Here is a 15821-nt window from a genome sequence, read left to right as displayed (position 1 = left end):
TTTATTGATGGAACAGCCCAGCAGGTCAGGCAGCATCCAGGGAACAGGAGATTCGACGTTTCGGGCACAGGCCCTTCTTCAGACACAGCAGGATCACAGCACAGACACCGTAGGGAATTAGCACAGACACAGCAGGAACACAGCACAGACACAGCAGGAACACAGCACAGACACAGCATGAATACAGGACAGACACAGCAGGAACACAGCACAGACACAGCAGGAATACAGCTCAGACACAGCAGGAATACCGCACAGACACAGCAGGAACACAGCACAGGCACAGCAGGAACACAGCACAGACACAGCAGGAACACAGCACAGACACAGCAGGAACACAGCACAGACAAAGCAGGATCAAAGCACAGACACAGCAGGAACACAGCACAGACACAGCAGGAACACAGCACAGACACAGCAGGAACACAGCACAGACATGGCAGGAACACAGCAGAGACACGGCAGGAACACAGCAGAGACACGGCAGGAACACAGCAGAGACACGGCAGGAACACAGCACAGACACGGCTGGAACACAGCACAGACACGGCTGGAACACAGCACAGACACGGCTGGAACACAGCACAGACACAGCAGGGATACAGCACAGACACTGCAGGAACACAGCACAGGCACTGCAGGAACACATCACAGACATAGCAGGACCATAGCACAGACACCGTAGCGAAACAGCACAGACACAGCTGTAACACAGCACAGACACAGCAGGAACACAGCACAGACACAGCTGGAACACAGCACAGACACAGCAGGAACACAGCACAGACACAGCAGGAACACAGCACAGACACAGCAGGAACACAGCACAAACACAGCAGGAACACAGCACAGACACAGCAGGAACACAGCACCGACACGGTCGGAACAGAGCACAGACACAGCAGGAACACAGCACAAACACAGCAGGAACAAAGCACAGACACAGCAGGAACACATCACAGACACAGCAGGAACACAGCACAGACACAGCAGGAACACAGCACAGATACAGCAGGAACACAGCACAGACACAGCAGGAACACAGCACAGACACAGCAGGAACACAGCACAGACACGGCAGGAAAACAGCACAGACACGGCAGGAACACAGCACAGACACGGCAGGAACACAGCACAGACACGGCAGGAACACAGCACAGACACAGCAGGAACACATCACAGACACAGCAGGAACACAGCACCGACACGGTCGGAACAGAGCACAGACACAGCAGGAACACAGCACAGACACAGCAGGAACACATCACAGACACAGCAGGAACACATCACAGACACAGCAGGAACACATCACAGACACAGCAGGAACACAGCACCGACACGGTCGGAACAGAGCACAGACACAGCAGGAACACAGCACAAACACAGCAGGAACACAGCACAGACACAGCAGGAACACATCACAGACACAGCAGGAACACAGCACAGACACAGCAGGAACACAGCACAGATACAGCAGGAACACAGCACAGACACAGCAGGAACACAGCACAGACACAGCAGGAACACAGCACAGACACGGCAGGAACACAGCACAGACACAGCAGGAACACATCACAGACACAGCAGGAACACAGCACAGACACAGCAGGAACACAGCACAGATACAGCAGGAACACAGCACAGACACAGCAGGAACACATCACAGACACAGCAGGAACACAGCACCGACACGGTCGGAACAGAGCACAGACACAGCAGGAACACAGCACAGACACAGCAGGAACACATCACAGACACAGCAGGAACACATCACAGACACAGCAGGAACACATCACAGACACAGCAGGAACACAGCACCGACACGGTCGGAACAGAGCACAGACACAGCAGGAACACAGCACAAACACAGCAGGAACACAGCACAGACACAGCAGGAACACATCACAGACACAGCAGGAACACAGCACAGACACAGCAGGAACACAGCACAGATACAGCAGGAACACAGCACAGACACAGCAGGAACACAGCACAGACACAGCAGGAACACAGCACAGACACGGCAGGAACACAGCACAGACACAGCAGGAACACATCACAGACACAGCAGGAACACAGCACAGACACAGCAGGAACACAGCACAGATACAGCAGGAACACAGCACAGACACAGCAGGAACACAGCACAGACACAGCAGGAACACAGCACAGACACGGCAGGAACACAGCACAGACACAGCAGGAAAACAGCACAGACACGGCAGGAAAACAGCACAGACACGGCAGGAACACAGCACAGACACGGCAGGAACACAGCACAGACACGGCAGGAACACAGCACAGACACGGCAGGAACACAGCACAGACACAGCAGGAACACAGCACAGACACAGCAGGAACACAGCACAGACACAGCAGGAACACAGCACAGACACAGCAGGAACACAGCACAGACACAGCAGGAACACAGCACAGACACAGCAGGAAAACAGCACAGACACGGCAGGAACACAGCACAGACACGGCAGGAACACAGCACAGACACAGCAGGAACACAGCACAGACACGGCAGGAACACAGCACAGACACGGCAGGAACACAGCACAGACACGGCAGGAACACAGCACAGACACGGTAGGAACACAGCACAGACACAGCTGTAACACAGCACAGACACAGCAGGAACACAGCACAGATACAGCAGGAACACAGCACAGACACGGCAGGAACACAGCACAGACACAGCAGGAACACAGCACAGATACAGCAGGAACACAGCACAGATACAGCAGGAACACAGCACAGACACAGCAGGAACACAGCACAGATACAGCAGGAACACAGCACAGACACGGCAGGAACACAGCACAGACACAGCAGGAACACAGCACAGATACAGCAGGAACACAGCACAGATACAACAGGAACACAGCACAGATACAGCTGGGATACAACACAGACACAGCAGGAACACAGCACAGACACAGCAGGAACACAGCACAGATACAGCAGGAACACAGCACAGATACAACAGGAACACAGCACAGATACAGCTGGGATACAACACAGACACAGCAGGAACACAGCACAGACACAGCAGGAACACTGCACAGACACAGCAGGAACACAGCACAGATACAGCAGGAACACAGCACAGATACAGCAGGAACACAGCACAGATACAGCAGGAACACAGCACAGATACAGCAGGAACACAGCACAGATACAGCAGGAACACAGCACAGATACAACAGGAACACAGCACCGACACGGTCGGAACACAGCAGAGACACGGCAGGAACACAGCAGAGACAAGGCAGGAACACAGCACAGACACGGCTGGAACACAGCACAGACACGGCTGGAACACAGTACAGACACGGCTGGAACACAGCACAGACACAGCAGGGATACAGCACAGACACTGCAGGAACACAGCACAGGCACTGCAGGAACACATCACAGACATAGCAGGACCATAGCACAGACACCGTAGGGAAACAGCACAGACACAGCAGGAACACAGCACAAACACAGCAGGAACACAGCACAGACACAGCAGGAACACAGCACAGACACAGCAGGAACACAGCACAAACACAGCAGGAACACAGCACAGACACAGCAGGAACACATCACAGACACAGCAGGAACACATCACAGACACAGCAGGAACACAGCACCGACACGGTCGGAACAGAGCACAGACACAGCAGGAACACAGCACAAACACAGCAGGAACACAGCACAGACACAGCAGGAACACATCACAGACACAGCAGGAACACAGCACAGACACAGCAGGAACACAGCACAGATACAGCAGGAACACAGCACAGACACAGCAGGAACACAGCACAGACACAGCAGGAACACAGCACAGACACGGCAGGAACACAGCACAGACACGGCAGGAACACAGCACAGACACGGCAGGAACACAGCACAGACACAGCAGGAACACAGCACAGACACAGCAGGAACACAGCACAGATACAGCAGGAACACAGCACAGACACAGCAGGAACACAGCACAGACACAGCAGGAACACAGCACAGACACGGCAGGAACACAGCACAGACACGGCAGGAACACAGCACAGACACGGCAGGAACACAGCACAGACACAGCAGGAACACAGCACAGACACGGCAGGAACACAGCACAGACACGGCAGGAACACAGCACAGACACAGCAGGAACACAGCACAGACACAGCAGGAACACAGCACAGACACAGCAGGAACACAGCACAGACACAGCAGGAAAACAGCACAGACACGGCAGGAACACAGCACAGACACGACAGGAACATTGTACATACACAGCAGGAACACAACACAGACACAACAGGAACACTGTACAGACACAGCAGGAATACAGCACAGACACAGCAGGATCCAGCACAGACACAGCAGGGATCGAGCACAGACACAGCAGGGATACAGCACAGACACAGCAGGGATACAGCACAGACACAGCAGGAACACAACAGAGACACAGCAGGAACACAACAGAGACACAGCAGGAACACTGTCCGGACACAGCAGGGATACAGCACAGACACAGCAGTAACACAGCACAGACACAGCAGGAACACAGCACAGACACAGCCGGAACACAGCACAGACACAGCCGGAACACAGCACAGACACATCAGGAACGCAGCAAAGACACAGCAGGAACACAGCACAGACACAGCCGGAACACAGCACAGACAGAGCCGGGATACAGCACAGACAAAGCAGGATCACAGCACAGACACAGCAGGATCACAGCACACACACAGCAGGACCACAGCACAGACACCGTAGGGAAACAGCACAGACACAGCAGGAACACAGCACAGACACAGCAGGAATACAGCACAGACACAGCAGGAATACAGGACAGACACAGCAGGAACACAGCACAGACACAGCAGGAATACACCACAGACACAGCAGGAACACAGCAGACAGACAGCAGGAACACAGCACAGAAACAGCAGGGATACAACACAGACAGCAGGAACACAGCACAGATACAGCAGGAACACAGCACAGATACAGCTGGAACACACCACAGACACAGCAGAGATACAGCACAGACACAACAGGAACACTGTACATACACAGCAGGAACACAACACAGACACAACAGGAACACTGAACAGACACAGCAGGAACACAGCACAGACACAGCAGGAACACAACAGAGACACAGCAGGAACACTGTCCAGACACAGCAGGGATACAGCACAGACACAGCAGGAACACTGCACAGACACAGCCAGAACAGAGCACAGACACAGCAGGAACACAGCACAGACACAGCAGGAACACAGCACAGACACAGCTGTAACACAGCACAGACACAGCAGGAACACAGCACAGACACAGCCGGCACACAGCACAGACACAGCAGGAACACAGCACAGACACAGCAGGAACACAGCACAGACACAGCAGGAACACAGCACAGACACAGCAGGAACACAGCACAGACACAGCAGGAACACAGCACAGACACAGCCCGAACACAACACAGACACAGCCCGAACACAACACAGACACAGCAGGAACACAGCACAGACACAGCAGGAACACAGCACAGACACAGCAGGAACACAGCACAGACACAGCAGGAACACTGCACAGACACAGCCGGAACAGAGCACAGACACAGCAGGCACACAGCACAGACACAGCAGGAACACAGCACAGACACAGCTGTAACACAGCACAGACACAGCAGGAACACAGCACAGACACAGCAGGAACACAGCACAGACACAGCCCGAACACAACACAGACACAGCCCGAACACGACACAGACACAGCAGGAACACAGCACAGACACAGCCGGAACACAACACAGATACAGCAGTAACAGTGTACAGACACAGCAGGAACACAACACAGACACAGCAGGAACACAGCACAGACACAGCAGGAACACAACACAGACACAGCCGGAACACAACACAGACACAGCAGGAACACAACACAGACACAGCAGGAACACAACACAGACACAGCAGGAACACAACACAGACACAGGAGGAAGACAGCACAGACACAGCAGGCACACAACACAGACACAGCAGGAACACAACACAGACACAGCAGGAACACAACACAGACACAGCAGGAACACAACACAGACACAGGAGGAAGACAGCACAGACACAGCAGGCACACAACACAGACACAGCAGGAACACAACACAGACACAGCAGGCACACAACACAGACACAGCCGGAACACAGCACAGACACAGCAGGAACACTGTACAGACACAGCAGGAACACTGTACAGACACAGCAGGAACACAACACAGACACAGCAGGAACACAGCACAGACACAGCAGGAACACAACACAGACACAGCAGCGTTTGGGTGAGTGGTTTTTCGCAGTTTCCCTATTCCTTGTGGGAACACAGTTAAACATCATTTTTATGACATGCAATTTGTTGCATTTTCTGGAGATTTGAGAGTTTAGTGGAGATCTGTAGATTAGATTTCAGCTGCTGATCAGCCCTGAGTGCAAACCAGCAACCTTCTCTACCGTTTACAATGATACTGCATTTCAGGACAATCAAAGAGTGGCAGTCAGGAAAGAGAGAGGGATAGACAGAAAGACAGAGACAAGGAAAGATAGAAAGCAAATGAGAGACAGAGGGAGAAAGAGACAAGGGGAGGTAGAAAAACAGACATACAGAGAGAAAGACAGTGAGAGAAGGGGAGAGGCAGATAAAGATATAGACAGAAAGAATAAAAGACAGAGAACATTCTGAGGCTACATTAGTCCATATAACATTGCAATAAATAGCAGCAGCTTATCTGTTATCCCAGCACGATAAACCAGACCATCTAACAGCGACACGGGTTATTGTCCATATGATGAAAGAACAGTCACATGCAGACTAACCCTCGTTCAGACTGGGTAAACGGCCTTCCCCAGCTTGCTCCCACACAGCACATGCCCGATATGGGTTACCGACCGACAGTGAGATAGTAACTGACCTGGTTTCTCTCTGGTTCCTGAGCTTGCGGGAGGCTTGGAAGTGGGCTGTTACAGTCAGGACTGTAATAATCACAGTAATCGTAGGCAGCACGTGGATCCGGGACAATCAATAACTGCTGGATGTCCCCCTGAAACAGAAACAACATCCCATCAGAACATCACAACGCACAGAGCTGCCAGAAACACTTGACCATTCACACACAGACGGAGAGACGGGGCAGCATTCATTTAACACCAAACACAACTTCAGAAAAAAGCTCTGTAACAAAATACTACAGCAGCCAACGTTTACACAGCAAGATCCCAGGACATGACAATGACTGGATAATCAGGTTATGTGAACAGGTGATGGTTTAACACTGAGCAGGAGCCCTGGGGGAAAACGACCTCCCACCTCCTCAAAAGAAAGACAATGGGAACACTCACCAGGAACACAATAGGCAGAAAATTTAGTGACTCATCTGAAATGAGCACTCAGACAGTGCAGCACTCCCTCAGTACTGACTAGATTAGATTAGATTACTTACAGTATGGAAACAGGCCCTTCGGCCCAACAAGTCCACACCGACCCGCGGAAGCGCAACCCACCCATACGTTTACCCCTTACCTAACACTACGGGCAATTTAGCATGGCCAATTCACCTGACCTGCACATCTTTGGACTGTGGGAGGAAACCGGAGCACCCGGAGGAAACCCACGCAGACACGGGGAGAACGTGCAAACTCCACACAGTTAGTCGCCTGAGGCGGGAATTGAACCCGGGTCTCTGGCGCTGTGAGGCAGCAGTACTAACCACTGTGCCACCGTGCCGCACTGACCCTCTGACAGTGCAGCACTCCCTCAGTACTGAACCTCAGACAGTGCAGCACTCCCTCAGTACTGACCCTCTGACAGTGCAGCACTCCCTCAGTACTGACCCTCAGACAGTGCAGCACTCCCTCAGTACTGACCCTCAGTCGGTGCAGCACTCCCTCAGTACTGACCCCCAGACGGTGCAGCACTCCCTCAGTACTGACCCTCTGACAGTGCAGCACTCCCTCAGTACTGACCCTCAGACAGTGCAGCACTCCCTCAGTACTGACCCTCTGACAGTGCAGCACTCCCTCAGTACTGACCCTCAGACAGTGCAGCACTCCCTCAGTACTGACCCTCAGTCGGTGCAGCACTCCCTCAGTACTGACCCCCAGACCGTGCAGCACTCCCTCAGTACTGACCCTCTGACAGTGCAGCACTCCCTCAGTACTGACCCTCAGACAGTGCAGCACTCCCTCAGTACTGACCCTCTGACAGTGCAGCATTCCCTCAGTACTGACCCTCAGACAGTGCAGCACTCCCTCAGTACTGACCCTCAGACAGTGCAGCACTCCCTCAGTACTGACCCTCAGACAGTGCAGCACACCCTCAGTACTGACCCCCAGACCGTGCAGCACTCCCTCAGTACTGACCCTCAGACAGTGCAGCACTCCCTCAGTACTGACCCTCAGACAGTGCAGCACTCCCTCAGTACTGACCCCCAGACCGTGCAGCACTCCCTCAGTACTGACCCTCAGACAGTGCAGCACTCCCTCAGTACTGACCCTCAGACAGTGCAGCACACCCTCAGTACTGACCCCCAGACCGTGCAGCACTCCCTCAGTACTGACCCTCTGACAGTGCAGCACTCCCTCAGTACTGACCCCCAGACCGTGCAGCACTCCCTCAGTACTGACCCTCAGACAGCGCAGCACTCCCTCAGCACTGACCCTCAGACAGTGCCGCACTCCCTAAGTACTGACCCTCTGACAGTGCAACACTCCCTCAACACTGTCCCTCTGACAGTGCGGCACTCCCTCAACACTGTCCCTCTGACAGTGCGGCACTCCATTAGCACTGAACCTCTGACAGTGCTGCACACCCTCAGTACTGACCCTCTGACAGTGTGGCACTCCCTCAGCAGTGACTCTCTGACAGTGCAGCACTACCTCAGAACTGACCCTCTGACAGTGTGGCGCTCCCACAGTACTGTCCCTCTGACAGCACTGCACTCCCTCAGTACTGACCGTCTGACAGTGCAGCACTCCCTCAGCAGTAACTCTCTGACAGTGCAGCACTCCCTCAGCACTGACCCGCTGACAGCGCTGCACGCCCTCAGTGCTGACCCTCTGACAGAGCTGCACTCGCTCAGCAGTGACTCTCTGACAGTGCAGCACTCCCTCAGCACTGACCCGCTGACAGCGCTGCACTCCCTCAGTACTGACCATCTGAATGTGTGGCGCTCCCTCAGTACTGAACCTCTGACAGAGCTGCACTCGCTCCGTACAGACCCTCTGACAGTGCGGCACTCCCTCAGCACTGACCCTCTGACAGTGCAGCACTACCTCAGCACTGACCCTCTGACAGTGCAGCACTCCCTCAGCACTGACCCTCCGACAGTGCGGCACACCCTCAGTACTGACCATCTGACAGTGCAGCACTCCCTCCGTACAGACCCTCTGACAGTGCAGCACTCCCTCAGTACTGACCCTCTGACAGTGCTGCACTCCATCAGGATTGACCCTCTGACCGTGCCGCACACCCTCAGCACTGACCCTCTGACAGTGCAGCACTCCCTCAGCACTGACCCTCTGACAAAGCAGCACTCCCTCAGCACTGACCCTCAGACAGTGCCGCACTCCCTAAGTACTGACCCTCTGACAGTGCAACACTCCCTCAGCACTGACCCTCAGACAGTGCAGCACTCCCTCAGCACTGACCCTCTGACAGTGCCGCACTCCCTAAGTACTGACCCACTGACAGTGCGGCACACCCTCAGTACTGACCCTCTGACAGTGCCGCACTCCCTAAGTACTGACCCACTGACAGTGCGGCACACCCTCAGCACTGACCCTCTGACAGTGCGGCACTCCCTCAGTACTGACCCTCTGACAGTGCAGCACTCCCTCAGCACTGACCCTCTGACAGTGCAGCACTCCCTCAGCACTGATCCTCTGACAGTGCGGCACTCGCTCAGCACTCACCCTCTGACAGTGTGGCACTCCCTCAGCACTGACCCTCTTACAGTGCGGCACTCCCTCAGCACTGATCCTCTTACAGTGCGGCACTCCCTCAGCACTGATCCTCTGACAGTGCGGCACTCCCTCAGCACTCACCCTCTGACAGTGTGGCACTCCCTCAGTACTGACCCTCTGACAGTGCTGCACTCCCTCAGTACTGACCCTCCGACAGTGCGACACTCCCTCAGTACTGACCCTCTGACAATGCGGCACACCCTCAGCACTGACCCTCCGACAGTGCCACACTCCCTCAGCACTGACCCTCTGACAGTGCGGCACTCCCTCAGCACTGATCCTCTGACAGTGCCGCACTCCCTCAGCACTGACCCGCTGACAGTGCCGCACTCCCTCAGCACTGACCCTCTGACAGCGCTGCTCTCCCTCAGCACTGACCCTCTGACAGTGCGGCACTCCCTCAGCACTGACCCTCTGACAGTGCGGCACTCCCTCAGCACTGACCCGCTGACAGTGCCGCACTCCCTCAGCACTGAACCTCTGACAGTGCAGCACTCCCTCAGTACTGACCCTCTGAAAGTGCTGCACCACCTCAGTACTGACCCTCTGACAGTGCAGCACTACCTATGTACTGACCCGCTGACAGTGCTGCACTCCCTCAGCACTGACCCTCCAACAGTGCAGCACTCCCTCAGCACTGACCCTCTGACAAAGCAGCACTACCTCAGCAAAGGACCCTCTGACAGAGCAGCACGACCTCAGGACTGACCCTCTCACAGCACTGCACTCCCTCAGCAGTAACTCTCTGACCGTGCAGCACTCCCTCAGCACTGACCCGCTGACAGCGCTGCACGCCCTCAGTACTGACCCTCTGACAGTGCAGCACTCCATCAGTACTGAACCTCTGACAGAACTGCACTCGCTCAGCAGTGACTCTCTGACAGTGCAGCACTCCCTCAGCACTGACCCGCTGACAGCGCTGCACTCCCTCAGTACTGACCCTCTGAATGTGCGGCGCTCCCTCAGTACTGAACCTCTGACAGTGCAGCACTCCCTCAGTACTGAACCTCTGACAGAGCTGCACTCGCTCCGTACAGACCCTCTGACAGTGCAGCACTCCCTCAGCACTGACCCTCCGACAGTGCGGCACACCCTCAGCACTGACCCTCTGACAGTGCAGCACTACCTCAGCACTGACCGTCTGACAGTGCAGCACTCCCTCAGCACTGACCCTCCGACAGTGCAGCACACCCTCAGTACTGACCATCTGACAGTGCAGCACTCCCTCAGTACTGACCCTCTGACAGTGCTGCACGACCTCAGGACTGACCCTCTGACAGTGCTGCACTCCCTCAGCACTGACCCTCTAACAGTGCTGCACTCCCTCAGCACTGACCCTCTAACAGTGCTGCACTCCCTCACCACTGACCCTCTGACAAAGCAGCACTCCCTCAGCACTGACCATCTGACAGTGCTGCACTCCCTCAGCACTGACCCTCCAACAGTGCAGCACTCCCTCAGTACTGACCCTCTCACAGTGTGGCATTCCCTCAGTACTGACCCCATAACAGCGCTGCATCCCTCAGTACTGACCCTCCAACAGTGCAGCACTCCCTCAGCACTGACCCTCTGACAAAGCATCACTACCTCAGCAAAGGACCCTCTGACAGAGCAGCACGACCTCAGGACTGACACTCTGACAGTGTGGCGCTCCCTCAGTTCTGACCCTCTAACAGTGCAGCACTCCCTCAACACTGTCCCTCTGACAGTGCGGCACTCCCTCAACACTGTCCCTCTGACAGTGCGGCACTCCATTAGCACTGAACCTCTGACAGTGCTGCACACCCTCAGTACTGACCCTCTGACAGTGCAGCACTTCCTCAGCAGTGACTCTCTGACAGTGCAGCATTCCCTCAGCACTGACCCTCTAACAGTGCTGCACTCCCTCACCACTGACCCTCTGACAAAGCAGCACTCCCTCAGCACTGACCATCTGACAGTGCTGCACTCCCTCAGCACTGACCCTCCAACAGTGCAGCACTCCCTCAGTACTGACCCTCTCACAGTGTGGCATTCCCTCAGTACTGACCCCATAACAGCGCTGCATCCCTCAGTACTGACCCTCCAACAGTGCAGCACTCCCTCAGCACTGACCCTCTGACAAAGCATCACTACCTCAGCAAAGGACCCTCTGACAGAGCAGCACGACCTCAGGACTGACACTCTGACAGTGTGGCGCTCCCTCAGTTCTGACCCTCTAACAGTGCAGCACTCCCTCAACACTGTCCCTCTGACAGTGCGGCACTCCCTCAACACTGTCCCTCTGACAGTGCGGCACTCCATTAGCACTGAACCTCTGACAGTGCTGCACACCCTCAGTACTGACCCTCTGACAGTGCGGCACTCCCTCAGCAGTGACTCTCTGACAGTGCAGCACTACCTCAGAACTGACCCTCTGACAGTGTGGCGCTCCCACAGTACTGTCCCTCTGACAGCACTGCACTCCCTCAGTACTGACCGTCTGACAGTGCAGCACTCCCTCAGCAGTAACTCTCTGACAGTGCAGCACTCCCTCAGCACTGACCCGCTGACAGCGCTGCACGCCCTCAGTGCTGACCCTCTGACAGAGCTGCACTCGCTCAGCAGTGACTCTCTGACAGTGCAGCACTCCCTCAGCACTGACCCGCTGACAGCGCTGCACTCCCTCAGTACTGACCATCTGAATGTGTGGCGCTCCCTCAGTACTGAACCTCTGACAGAGCTGCACTCGCTCCGTACAGACCCTCTGACAGTGCGGCATTCCCTCAGCACTGACCCTCTGACAGTGCAGCACTACCTCAGCACTGACCCTCTGACAGTGCAGCACTCCCTCAGCACTGACCCTCCGACAGTGCGGCACACCCTCAGTACTGACCATCTGACAGTGCAGCACTCCCTCCGTACAGACCCTCTGACAGTGCAGCACTCCCTCAGTACTGACCCTCTGACAGTGCTGCACTCCATCAGGATTGACCCTCTGACCGTGCCGCACACCCTCAGCACTGACCCTCTGACAGTGCAGCACTCCCTCAGCACTGACCCTCTGATAAAGCAGCACTCCCTCAGCACTGACCCTCAGACAGTGCCGCACTCCCTAAGTACTGACCCTCTGACAGTGCAACACTCCCTCAGCACTGACCCTCAGACAGTGCAGCACTCCCTCAGCACTGACCCTCTGACAGTGCCGCACTCCCTAAGTACTGACCCACTGACAGTGCGGCACACCCTCAGTACTGACCCTCTGACAGTGCCGCACTCCCTAAGTACTGACCCACTGACAGTGCGGCACACCCTCAGCACTGACCCTCTGACAGTGCGGCACTCCCTCAGTACTGACCCTCTGACAGTGCAGCACTCCCTCAGCACTGACCCTCTGACAGTGCAGCACTCCCTCAGCACTGATCCTCTGACAGTGCGACACTCCCTCAGTACTGACCCTCTGACAATGCGGCACACCCTCAGCACTGACCCTCCGACAGTGCCACACTCCCTCAGCACTGACCCTCTGACAGTGCGGCACTCCCTCAGCACTGATCCTCTGACAGTGCCGCACTCCCTCAGCACTGACCCGCTGACAGTGCCGCACTCCCTCAGCACTGACCCTCTGACAGCGCTGCTCTCCCTCAGCACTGACCCTCTGACAGTGCGGCACTCCCTCAGCACTGACCCTCTGACAGTGCGGCACTCCCTCAGCACTGACCCGCTGACAGTGCCGCACTCCCTCAGCACTGAACCTCTGACAGTGCAGCACTCCCTCAGTACTGACCCTCTGAAAGTGCTGCACCACCTCAGTACTGACCCTCTGACAGTGCAGCACTACCTATGTACTGACCCGCTGACAGTGCTGCACTCCCTCAGCACTGACCCTCCAACAGTGCAGCACTCCCTCAGCACTGACCCTCTGACAAAGCAGCACTACCTCAGCAAAGGACCCTCTGACAGAGCAGCACGACCTCAGGACTGACCCTCTCACAGCACTGCACTCCCTCAGCAGTAACTCTCTGACCGTGCAGCACTCCCTCAGCACTGACCCGCTGACAGCGCTGCACGCCCTCAGTACTGACCCTCTGACAGTGCAGCACTCCATCAGTACTGAACCTCTGACAGAACTGCACTCGCTCAGCAGTGACTCTCTGACAGTGCAGCACTCCCTCAGCACTGACCCGCTGACAGCGCTGCACTCCCTCAGTACTGACCCTCTGAATGTGCGGCGCTCCCTCAGTACTGAACCTCTGACAGTGCAGCACTCCCTCAGTACTGAACCTCTGACAGAGCTGCACTCGCTCCGTACAGACCCTCTGACAGTGCAGCACTCCCTCAGCACTGACCCTCCGACAGTGCGGCACACCCTCAGCACTGACCCTCTGACAGTGCAGCACTACCTCAGCACTGACCGTCTGACAGTGCAGCACTCCCTCAGCACTGACCCTCCGACAGTGCAGCACACCCTCAGTACTGACCATCTGACAGTGCAGCACTCCCTCAGTACTGACCCTCTGACAGTGCTGCACGACCTCAGGACTGACCCTCTGACAGTGCTGCACTCCCTCAGCACTGACCCTCTAACAGTGCTGCACTCCCTCAGCACTGACCCTCTAACAGTGCTGCACTCCCTCACCACTGACCCTCTGACAAAGCAGCACTCCCTCAGCACTGACCATCTGACAGTGCTGCACTCCCTCAGCACTGACCCTCCAACAGTGCAGCACTCCCTCAGTACTGACCCTCTCACAGTGTGGCATTCCCTCAGTACTGACCCCATAACAGCGCTGCATCCCTCAGTACTGACCCTCCAACAGTGCAGCACTCCCTCAGTACTGACCCTCTCACAGTGTGGCATTCCCTCAGTACTGACCCCATAACAGCGCTGCATCCCTCAGTACTGACCCTCCAACAGTGCAGCACTCCCTCAGCACTGACCCTCTGACAAAGCATCACTACCTCAGCAAAGGACCCTCTGACAGAGCAGCACGACCTCAGGACTGACACTCTGACAGTGTGGCGCTCCCTCAGTTCTGACCCTCTAACAGTGCAGCACTCCCTCAACACTGTCCCTCTGACAGTGCGGCACTCCCTCAACACTGTCCCTCTGACAGTGCGGCACTCCATTAGCACTGAACCTCTGACAGTGCTGCACACCCTCAGTACTAACCCTCTGACAGTGCAGCACTTCCTCAGCAGTGACTCTCTGACAGTGCAGCATTCCCTCAGCACTGACCCTCTAACAGTGCTGCACTCCCTCACCACTGACCCTCTGACAAAGCAGCACTCCCTCAGCACTGACCATCTGACAGTGCTGCACTCCCTCAGCACTGACCCTCCAACAGTGCAGCACTCCCTCAGTACTGACCCTCTCACAGTGTGGCATTCCCTCAGTACTGACCCCATAACAGCGCTGCATCCCTCAGTACTGACCCTCCAACAGTGCAGCACTCCCTCAGCACTGACCCTCTGACAAAGCATCACTACCTCAGCAAAGGACCCTCTGACAGAGCAGCACGACCTCAGGACTGACACTCTGACAGTGTGGCGCTCCCTCAGTTCTGACCCTCTAACAGTGCAGCACTCCCTCAACACTGTCCCTCTGACAGTGCGGCACTCCCTCAACACTGTCCCTCTGACAGTGCGGCACTCCATTAGCACTGAACCTCTGACAGTGCTGCACACCCTCAGTACTGACCCTCTGACAGTGCGGCACTCCCTCAGCAGTGACTCTCTGACAGTGCAGCACTACCTCAGAACTGACCCTCTGACAGTGTGGCGCTCCCACAGTACTGTCCCTCTGACAGCACTGCACTCCCTCAGTACTGACCGTCTGACAGT

At 55.8% G+C, this 15821-nt stretch overlaps 1 protein-coding gene across 7 annotated transcripts in view; it reads right to left on the bottom strand.

The window, feature by feature from the left end:
- col11a1a (collagen, type XI, alpha 1a) overlaps window positions 1–15821 on the bottom strand; it is a 490074-nt gene that overhangs the window by 365538 nt on the left and 108715 nt on the right. For all 7 annotated transcript variants that reach the window (XM_087990322.1, XM_087990323.1, XM_087990324.1 and 4 more), the window contains exon 5: window positions 6971–7099. In XM_087990322.1, the coding sequence (XP_087846448.1) occupies window positions 6971–7099 (129 nt within the window). The remainder of the gene's footprint in view (window positions 1–6970; window positions 7100–15821) is intronic.

The sequence above is a fragment of the Chiloscyllium plagiosum genome, unplaced genomic scaffold (assembly GCF_037043375.1).
Source record: "Chiloscyllium plagiosum isolate Xiang-an unplaced genomic scaffold, Cpla_swu_hap1 HiC_scaffold_9, whole genome shotgun sequence".
NCBI classification, from domain to species: domain Eukaryota; kingdom Metazoa; phylum Chordata; class Chondrichthyes; order Orectolobiformes; family Hemiscylliidae; genus Chiloscyllium; species Chiloscyllium plagiosum.
This window is presented reverse-complemented; position numbering and strand designations above follow the sequence as displayed.